Source organism: Procambarus clarkii, chromosome 14 (assembly GCF_040958095.1).
Source record: "Procambarus clarkii isolate CNS0578487 chromosome 14, FALCON_Pclarkii_2.0, whole genome shotgun sequence".
Lineage (NCBI taxonomy): Eukaryota > Metazoa > Arthropoda > Malacostraca > Decapoda > Cambaridae > Procambarus > Procambarus clarkii.
Window position 1 is genome coordinate 39,187,412 of NC_091163.1, and position 11,041 is coordinate 39,198,452.

General features: G+C 40.1%; 1 protein-coding gene across 4 annotated transcripts in view; it reads left to right on the top strand.

Annotated features, from left to right (window-relative positions):
* The window catches only part of LOC123770712 (serum response factor), a 310,097-nt gene extending 299,056 nt beyond the window's left edge, over positions 1-11,041 (top strand). The window contains exons 4-6 of one of the 4 annotated variants that reach the window (XM_045762838.2): positions 300-365; positions 590-733; positions 9,915-11,041. In XM_045762838.2, the coding sequence (XP_045618794.1) occupies positions 300-365; positions 590-733; positions 9,915-10,066 (362 nt within the window). In that variant the 3' untranslated portion in view covers positions 10,067-11,041. Of the gene's footprint in view, positions 1-299; positions 366-589; positions 2,014-4,825; positions 6,484-9,914 lie in introns of those variants that run through there. The other 3 variants (XM_045762828.2, XR_011228475.1, XM_045762846.2) reach the window with 3 other exon arrangements.

Sequence of the window (11,041 nt, forward strand, 5' to 3'; positions counted from 1 at the left end):
GTATAGTATAGTGTAGTGCCCTATACTGTAGTGTAGCAGTGTATAGTGTAGTGAAGTGCTCTATACTGTAGTGTAGCAGTGTATAGTGTAGTGCCCTATACTGTAGTGTAGCAGTGTATAGTGTAGTGCCCTATACTGTAGTGTAGCAGTGTATAGTGTAGTGCCCTATACTGTAGTGTAGCAGTGTATAGTGTAGTGCCCTATACTGTAGTGTAGCAGTGTATAGTGTAGTGTAGTGCCCTATACTGTAGTGTAGCATAAGTTGTGCGTGTAATGACTAAGAGAGGACCCGCCCACAGGTCGGCCGCCCACCGCCCTCATCACCTGTCAGCCCACCTCCACCAAGACCTCGACAGTGTTCTCAGGTGAGCCAGAGTTGAACACTCCCACAGTGTAACTATGGCCTCAGTAGCTGTAACCTTCACCCTTTACCCATTCTAATCCTCCCTATTTAAACTACAGGCATGTTAGTGTGTCCTCGTATCATTTATATAAAATATTTATTGTTTTAATGTTTGTTTCATGCAATTGGATGAACTTTGAAAACCATAGATGTTTGTACAGTGTATATATTAGTGTATGGTTTCAGGTGGTAGCGTAGTGATGGGGGGCAGTGGGGGGTCGGTGATGTATGCGGCCAGCGGGGGCGTGGTGTACGCCGCCCCCCACACCGACCGAGCCACGCCCCTCCTCCTCAACCTCCCTCATGGATTACAAGTGGCCCATGATCAAAGTAACGTGCCTCCAACTTCAGTCTTCTTTTTCCTCTCATTCTCTCCCCTTATCTACTTGCGCACATCAGCAACCACTCCAACATTTTGTGTGTAAAAGTTTGTTCATTTTACATCATAAGTCTTTTATTCCCCACAATGAGTTGTTACCCAGCAAACACAAAACGTTTTGAAAATTTTAATTTTAGTTTTCCCTTAGGTGTAGGAATAACTTGTCTTCAGAATGGTGCAGGAGAGAATTTGAGAAACTTTTACTCCAAAATTTCAAACATATATCTTTTAATATTTATGGTTTTTCTAAAACTATTTTGTTCCTAATGTATTACAAATAGCTTTTACATGTTTAAATATAAAATTTATGGTCTTTTTTTGTAAAATTCATTAATAAAATGAGAATGATATTTAATGGCTGTATGAAACATTCAAAATACATTTAGTTATTCTATGATCAGATAAAATTAGTTTTCATAATTTTGCTAAAAATCGCTCTCTTAACACATTTTGACTCCTTATGTATTACACTAAACACTAATATCATGTTTAAATATAAAATTTACGTATTATTCCCTAAAATAATTTATATAAATTGTAAATGTTGCTTCACTAATGTGTGTGAAACATTCTTAAAACTTTTTGTTGTCTTATATATTGACGTGTGCTTATTTTAACTGTCTCAAGTGAACAGTTCATCAAACAAGAAGTATAGAGTATAGTGTCCTGAGTATAGTATCGTGGAGTATATTGTCTTGGAGTATAGTGTTGTGGTGTATAGTGTTGTGGAGTATAAACGAATATTGGGATCAGTTCCTTTGTAACCTTTCACGAGTACACATCCCACTCACCTGGGAGGAGAATATTGACCACGTCGGGACACAACCCACTCACCAGGGAGAATATTGACCACCTGGGGACACAACCCACTCACCAGGGAGGAAACCACCATGACCTTTTTATGAGAATTTAAGCCTGATGTAGATTCCGTTATGTATAAATTAAAGATGGGATAGAAACTTAAACGACTCGTGTGAAGACTTTCTGGTATTTGATCATTAGTACTAAGACCAAAAATGTTCTATCATTTTGGTATTAGCAATAAGCCATGGTTATCTTAAAAAATTTAATGCTGGAGAATTTAGGAGGTTGACCGTCCTTGATGACCAGAGATGACAATGGGGGGAAGCCAGACACACACAAAGATGGAATTTAACAAGATTTCATTAAATAAATTATTACGATATTCACCAAGAACTCCTAAGCTACTCCTACCCTACTGCTGACAATGGTAAGTAATTTATACATAGACAATAACATCAGAAATATGACACATTACCTTCGACCACAGCTTGTCGCTCGCCAGACACCCCGCCCCCTCTATCCTAGCTGGCTGGTCACTGACCTGCTTCTGGTCACAACTAAGTTACACTGAATCATATAGAATTGAATCAAATACGGGTCAAGATACCCATGGGGTGAGGGGGGGAGTAGGCAGAGTATTATCATGCCTAGGGGGGGGGGGGGTACATATATACTGGAAATGGCAGGGTAGTGCAAGCTTGCAGCTTGTTCCAATTACAAACTGACAGCTTGTAATTAGCGACTTGTAACAGTCGGCTACTTGTTGAACATCTGCTCACCCAAAGTGCGTCTTATCTAAGTTCATTATGGTTTCAAACAAGACATCCCATTCAGTGTTCTATAGGAATTTTCAATTACAGCTGTTTGACATGAGGTTGCCTTGTTTTATCAAACTACATCTTATTTAATGGTAAGCAAAACCTGCCACTCAGCATGTATTATGAGGAGGAGATGAAATACCTCCTGGTTATGTAGTGAAGGGGTCAGCCTCCTGACCCCTTAGCTGCCTATCACCAGGGACTGAGGAGGAGCACATGAGAATTAGAGAATGGTGAGAAAGAGTGGAAGATAAAAAATTCTCCATACTAATTATCCCATCTTTAATTATGTGTAATTATATAGGGTATTTCCCAGCAGGCATTTAATTGTTTTTAATTTGTTATATTGAACTTAATTTTAATTTATTTAAATTTAAATTTTTGATATATTGAATTTACTTTATATTATTATTGTATTACTTCAAAGTGGAGTGTATTTCAAGTTTATCCTGAGAGGTGTTTACTTGTTCATAAGAGTGGGGGGGGAGGGGGGGTTATATACATAGCTTATTAATCAATAAATGATAATTATAATAAATTACTGAATAATGCTGTACTGTTAATTAAATGTGTTAGTATTACTGCAAAGGTCGATTAGTTAAGTGGTTAAATTGGTCTCAGCTGTTTGGTTGTGTGAGAGATGGTATATCATCAGACTTTGGTGTGCCAAGTTCAAGATGCGCTACCTGGAACAGAAAGTTCCAAGTAGCATGGGCTATGGTGAGCCCGTAGTATCATGCGTGGTCCATCCTGGCTCTTGGTTAATGACAGCTTTTGGTCCTTGTTAGAGCAAGGGTGGCGTCTGTACAGGATCATGTAGGTGTCAACAGCTCTCTGTGATTTCTCTCCCTTGAACCACACCTGAGGAATTACTACAAAGTATTAAACTGTTTCCACAAATGTGTTATATAACAAAGAAAGGAAGGGAATTACCAGGAGAAAGTGCCAAGCCATTGCGACTGTGTAGCACTGGGAAGGGGTCAGGATAAGGATTTGGGATGGAACGGGGTAAAGGAATGGTGCCCAACCACTTGGTGGACGGTTGGGGATTGAACGCCGACCTGCATAAAGCGAGACTGTCGCTCTACCGTCCAGCCCAAGTGGTTTGGCTAATTTATTAAACTAGGCTTACCTTTGAGGTGGGGTGATCAGGCTACATAACCGTATCAGTAAATTTACACAATGATATAAGAACTCTAAAAATCATTTAGTATACTGTACGGATATATTGCCTTCCCTTTATTGATGATGAAGTCGCTGTGGTAATGTCACTGTTGGGTGATCTATATTGCCGACCTTTGAAGTGTTGTGTGTGGCTAACACCTCACACGAAGCTTCTGTTTACATTCAGTCCCTGTGGCCCGGACCTCTTCCACGGCGTCCCCAACATTATGGTTCTATTTCTGACTTATTGACAATAGAATGAAGCCTTTAATTGTATGGTTTATTTCATCAAGTTAAAGCATAGAAAACTCTTTTCTATTAATTCTAATGCCTAAACTGGTAGCTTAAAGATACGTGATGCTTAAATATATATGGTCTGACGACGTCACGGATTCCCCCATTCTCGATAATAATTTTGTGCGTGACCGCACAATGCGGTCACTGATGGTCGAGTGGATTAAGGCACTGTGACACCAGTTGCAATGTGCTCCTGGAGGTCCGGGTTCGAGTCACTTCTGGGGTGTGGAGTTTTCATTTGCATATATGCTTGGGGACCATTCAAGCTTGTTCACACACACACAATATAACAGCGGGTTTTCTTTTATACATGTCTCATAGAATATGACAGCATATTCTGTATTAACTATCTTCTGGTTTAGGGCTTCTATCCCTCTAACTAGTGTTCTTGCATCAGGGTTTAGTTGGAAGAAGAGTTCTCCAAAAGTCATGTTCGTTTTTCGAGGTGAAGAATAAGGTAAATAACTATAGAATGTATAACACTTATTATACAATTGCACAACGTTTCGAACCTACATTGTTTCATTCTCAAGTGATAAGAAATTACGTTGTAGTTGTTATTTTAGATTTAGCTACCGAGAACTTAATGTCCACAGATTAATATATAATATATATATAAAATATATAAATTTAATTGATAGTGTTACGATTCTGTACCTACTATATATTATCTATCTTCATAAACGGATTTATATAGCTTAAAAACCTTATATTAAAATTATCGAAAAGTATTGTTTTTACAAGTTGTGTTGATTTAGGGGCGACGACGATCAAGGGATCGGATGCGCCCCATTTTTGTACACGTGAGCAAGGCTTACTATACCAGCCGAGTATGGTAAATATACATTGTATTATAAGCTGACTAGGGGGTCTATTTAGATTATGTAGATATTTAATATCCAATTTTGTATTATAATGTGTAAATAAAGTACAGTATATTACATTCCATTCTCTTCGCAGACGGGAGTGGCTCCTCCCCTCTTGTCACTCTCCCGATGGCCTTAACCTCAGCGGCCTTGCAGCAGTCTGCTGTGGCTGCTGCAGTATCAGCAGCCAGCATCAGCAGCAGCAGCAGCAGCAGCAGTCAAGCTGCTCCGACAGACCTCTCCATGCCTATCAAGCGGGAGAAGAGGCTATAAGACTGAAGAGAGCTATGATTGAGCTTCTCTGTGCCTTTACTTGTTATAAGATGAAAGCCAAATCACGATGCTGGCTCATTATTTTCTCTGCTTTAACCCTTAAATGTTTAAGTTATTTTCAAGTCCTACATCCAGGTGCACGTGGAGAAAGTATAGAAATCCATAAGGATGATTCGTATATAGTGATCAGGAGTGCAAGGGTTACATTTTGAACATAACAGATTAATGTGAAAACTAAACAACGACATTTACTGCCACAAAACATGAACAATTATGAAATATTGTGCATTAGAATAAGTATTGAATATATAACTGAAAATAAAGTTTGTAAAAATATTTTTAAATTATCATTACTGTAGCATTGGTGAAACTCATGCACAGATTAGTCAAATTTTTTATAATTATAAAAACTTTTTAATTTTATAGTGTATATATATATGCCAAGTGTGTAAGTTTTTTGCACAGTAATACATTGATAAATAGTAATGTCTTTATTCATAGTGAATAATTATGAAAAATTAGTACTGTATTCCCCTTTAATTTCTTGTGTCCTGTCACTGTTAAAATCCTTTAGGCTGTCTTTTCAAATTTATGTAATTTATTTATATATTAAAGTTTGGTTTTGACAGTCGTGGAAGGACGTATAAACATCCACGAACCCTCTGGCCAAATAACAATGAATCGATGATAAAAACGTCGATTAAATGTTACAAACTCGCGTTTTGTCCCTTGGGATACTACGTTAATATAATAATTCTAGATGTTGATTTTCTTTGTGTGTTTGAGATGTGGTGGTGATGTACTCCCAGCTGGCAGCGGTGCGTTGTTGGCAACACAAATTATCGTTTATTGTCATTTTTATCATTAGCATTTTTTACTTTAGTTGTGCTTAGGCTATATTAACAAATGCAGCTTTTGTTTATTTGTATTTTTTTTTTTTTGCATACTAAGCCAACAGTGCAACCTGTCTTATGTAAACCCTAGTGTGAGGAACTTTGATATGTGTAAACTAATGCCTTCTCCAGTTGCTGGAACATCAGGGTATTAGTACAGCCCATTCTCTTAATTTACCACACCGTAAAAAATGCGACTAACCTAAGTAGAACTGTATCTTTCGTTCTGTTAAAAAGAAAGATACTAGATATGTTAACTAGAAAGATACAAACCCAAGCAACCTCTGACCTATTAATGCCGATGCAAAATAGACGTCAATATTCCGGTCCTTTGATTTTTACTAATGCTTCACATTTTTAACGGTTTGGTCAATTCTGTAAAATAATGAGATGTTGGGCGAGAGTGCTGGTTGATTAGTGTGTGTCTGTGGGACCAGAGACCTAATCTTTGCAGTCCTTAACATAACAAGTACAGAACCTGAATGACTGCTTGATACTAGGTTACAGGTATACCTTTTTGGATGGTGCTATGTCTTCACAGTTTTGAAGGGTTTAACCTTTGATTAATGTAATTGAATGAAGGTAATTTTTAGTTTTATTGCATCCAATTGGTAAGATGTACTGAAGATATTTGCAGTGTTTCCTCAAAGACCCGAATTCTATCGCTTCGGATTTACATAAAATCAGATATTTTGTCAAACAAAAACTTTTTTTTAGCTATTTATTACAATTTGTTTTGAATTTTTCTTATAGAAAATGATATAGTATATGTGCAGGGACTGTCACAATAATGTGATTGAAAATTAACACAATCTACAAAAAGAAAAAGTGAAGTGGTCCCAGCCCTCTTATCAGCATATTTACACATAAATAATATTTTAACAATGATTTTGTGTGCATAGAAAATATTTTAAAAAATGTGAAACACTAATTTGTTCATTTAACTTTCCCCATTTCCCTTCGGAGGATTCCCTTCGGAGGATGGCGCCGTGACAAAGTGAGGGCTTGTGTGTGCCGGCCGAGGGTGGGAGGCAGGTGGCGCCCTCTCCTGCCTGCTCTAACAGTGCACAAACAAAATAAGTTCCGACATGTTGGCTGTGTGTATGGAGACCTGTGCTTGCCCTCATATTCTTGCATCCTGATGTTGAGTCAAAGGCAACAAAGCCATGAACCTTAGTCCTGGCTTTGTTGCTGTTGACTCTTCCCTATCACAGTACATACTCAAATGCACTAACCTTCCTAACAAACGTGACCTCGCAAGACTACCCCTCCTTTTTTTCTCCTCTTATTCTTACCTATCCCATGCTTTCTTCACCCCATTATTACACCCATCCCATTCGTACCTTTCTTCCTTTTCATACCTTTTGTCTTACTCTTACCTTCTTCTGGGAATTACCTTCTCCTCTTACCTGCTCTTCACCTCACTCTTACCTTAATGCCCATACCTCCCTCGCTCCCTATGATGAGCTTACTGGCTCACCATAGCCCGTGCTACTTCGAAATTTTTGTTCCCAGTAGCTGAATCTTAAACAACAACCACCTCGCTCCTGGACGCACATCTCTTGTGTCAGGTGAGTACGACGAGCTCACCATAGTCGGTGCGGCTTGGAACTCTCTTTGTTCCCAGTAGCTGAATCTAAAACAACCTCACACCCATCACAATATACTTGATAATAGTCCAGGACAGATCAAAACGTTGTCATCTCTTCATCTTGTGTGTGGTTTGGTCTTCGTGAATATAAACATTATATACCTTATACACAAATGAGCATCGGATCTTAACATTACGAACCTAATCTTAAGTGACCTTAATCCTATAACATATTTTAATCCTAATATTCCTCCCCTTTAAATTAAACTCTATCCCTTCAGGTTAAGTCTATCAGGCAGTTGTATGACTTCCTAATTTTCTCAAGTGGGGCTCTAGGCCTGTTACTTCTAGGGAACCTTCTTCTGAATTACTAACTGCAGAGTTCATAGGGTTAGCTGTACAGTATCCACATTCCCCTCTGTTGACCCCTATCCTGCCTCCCTGACTACTGCAGGTGCTGCTACCCCTTCATTATTAAGTTAGGTATCTGGAATTGAACGCCGACCTACATAAAGCGAGACCGTCGCTCTACCGTCCAGCCCAAGTAGTTGGAGATGGGGCAAAGTTGCCCCATCTCCAACTACTTGGGCTGGACGGTAGAGCGACGGTCTCGCTCTATGTAGGTCGGCGTTCAATTCCAGACCGTCCAAGTGGTTGGGCAATATTCCTTCCCTGCAACCTATCTCAAATCCTTATTCTGACCCGTTCCCAGTGCTATATAGTCGTAATGACTTGACGCTTTCCCCCCTGACAATCCCCTTCCTTCCCCCCCACCCCTTTCGCCTGAGGAGACTTCAAAATTCCCTGTGAACTTTGGCATGAGTTGAGCTGCATGTCTTTTCCAATTAATATTCCCAAAACTCTGCACTTGCACGGTGAAATTCCTGCGGCCCAGGACTTCAGTAATTTTCCCTTCTACCCAAGGCTTACCCATTCCAAAATTCCTTGCATATCCTGCTTCTCCCTCTTTAAACAAAGCTTCCTTTCCCTGAGGCAACTGATTGGCCAAGATAGTAACAAATTTTTCTTTATCTGGATCTGTCTTTACTGCTTCCATGTTCTCTTTGAAGTGCCTGTTAAACAGTAATTCAGAGGGAGATTTCCTTGTGGTAGACTAACAGTTTTTCTTTGATTATACAAAAATCTACAAAGCCTTGTATTAGTCCCCTCCGTAAACCGCTGTAACCCTTCTTTTAAGGATCGCACCACTCTCTCAGCCAGACCATTTGAAGAAAGATTATAGGGGCAAGTATTATATGTTTAATACCATTCTTTTCAAAAAATAATCCATTTCTCCAGAAACCAAATAAGGGGCATTATCTGACACCACCATGTCTGACAATCCAAAATCACAAAATGTTTTCCTGGGCAATTCACATGTTACAGCTGATATCGTGGAATTACTTACACATGAAAATCCGTAAATCCGTGTATGAATCCACGATCACCAGGCAATATTTATTATCCATAGGTCCAGCATAATCTATATGAAGTCTAGACCAGGGTTTCCCAGCGCATAGCCAGGAAAGTACTGGGGCCTGGGGTTTCTGATAATTCTTAAGCAAATACTTAAATGTTTAAATGCAAACTAATAAACTTATTCTAACATACAAACCGCCAGATGCAACGGCTGAGGAATTCACAGAACAGATAAACAAAATAGAGAATAGCCTCAATAATTTGGCAAACCCAATACCTGATATTATCTTCCTAGGTGACTTCAACCTACCTAGTCTAAGATGGAGAATAGCAGACAATAGTATTATATCTGGAAATATCTATTATATCTGGACATAACCAACCACAGATTAAAGAACTACTTAGATTCTGTGACAAATTTCCTCTCAACCAGCAGATAACAGAGCTAACTAGGAACGAACATTATCTAGATGTGGTCTTCACAAACAATGAAAACATATTCAATGACATTATGATCTCAAGATACCACATACTCGGATCACAAGCTCACTGAAGTGCAAACTAACATCAATACTCATAATAGACCTAAAACAATGATCAAACAAGAGGAGGTTATTCTGTAAATTCAGTTTAAATAATAAAATGATTGACTGGGAAAAAAATAAACAGGGAACTTACATTCAATGGAAAATTGTTCTATGTAATAAAAATCACACACAAGGAATAAAACAAGTGACGGGGTGAAGCGTATGAAGTCTGAGACCTGTTCCTTTGCAGATATTAATAAAGTTTTCGACTGGGCAGCAGAAAATATCACGATATTTAACAGTGCTAAATTCCAGGTACTCAGTGTTACGGCGTCCTCTCCTATTTCTCCCCAATGCCAGTGTTAAGCGTCATGTCCACTTTCCTTCCAGGTTCCCTGAGATGCAGGGAATCATTTGATGTATGAGGCTACTGGATAGATCACATAGTTATGGAGAAATTATCATTTATAAGTTTTGCAGGTGAGGGGGGTTACACCCCCTTGTACAGGGAGGCCTGGGCCCAGCGCCGGTGGTGGCGCTGCAGCAGAGCTACACAGACCTTCGACGTGAGCGGAAGTGCGTCAGGGAGCTCCAGAGATTGGAGTTCTGGAAGCCTTGCTCAGTGGATTTGAGCAGCCATCACAGTCTACCAGTGTCGCAGAAGACAGTGTGCTCCTGGGGAGCACTAAGAAGCCAAGTTCAGTGGGCAAAGAGGTGCCAAGAACTAGTGACTATTGAGTCAGCGACGGAAGGTGAGCGGCGACTCTGGGAGGGCAAGTCTGCTCTGGTACGAAGTGCAGTGCTGAAGTTACTGGGTCATATCTACTGAGGTTTTGGAGGGAAGACACTGCATCCGGAGTCAAGAGAAAACATCTCGTTGGAGGAGCGAGTGTGTACGGTGACATGCTCAGTGACCACTGGCTGGACCAGCTTGGAAAACCTGAACCCAGAGGATAGGTACAGCGAAGACGCGATTTCTCCAAGACACCTGAGGACCTGTGACATGCAACAGGAATACTGAGGACCTGGGAACTGTGTACCTTCTACCATCGGAGGACGGGCGTCGGGGACAAGAGTGATTAAGGTAGATCATATTTTCCTCCCATTGCCTCTTGATGACTAGGCTAGGTAGGCCCATCATATATATATTACAGTGTAATTCTTATTATGTTAGCATTAGATTAAGCTGTAGGTCAGCCAGCATTTCTACTATCTGGAGAGGACAGCGTGAGAACGAACGTGTCAGTTGGTGGACGACGACGACGAAGCCGCCCTCCCATCCCCTCCTCCAGAGGTTTGATGATTGATAAAGATTAAGCCACCCAAAAGGTGGCACGGGCATGAATAGCCCGTAAGTGGTGGCCTTTTTGAGCCATTACCAGTATCAAGAGCCGATACTGGAGATCTGTGGAGGTGCGGCTGCACCCTGCGTCGAGAGTGCCGCGAGTCCCTCATCTGCCCAGCTGTCCGAATTGCCAGCGGCGGCGAGAGGAGAGCTGCCAACGTTCTCCAGATCTATTTCATATATTTTCTCATGTACTCACCTAATGTGTTATTCCTTATATGATTAATGTAGTTTTCACATAGTAAACTTTGTACTATTTTAC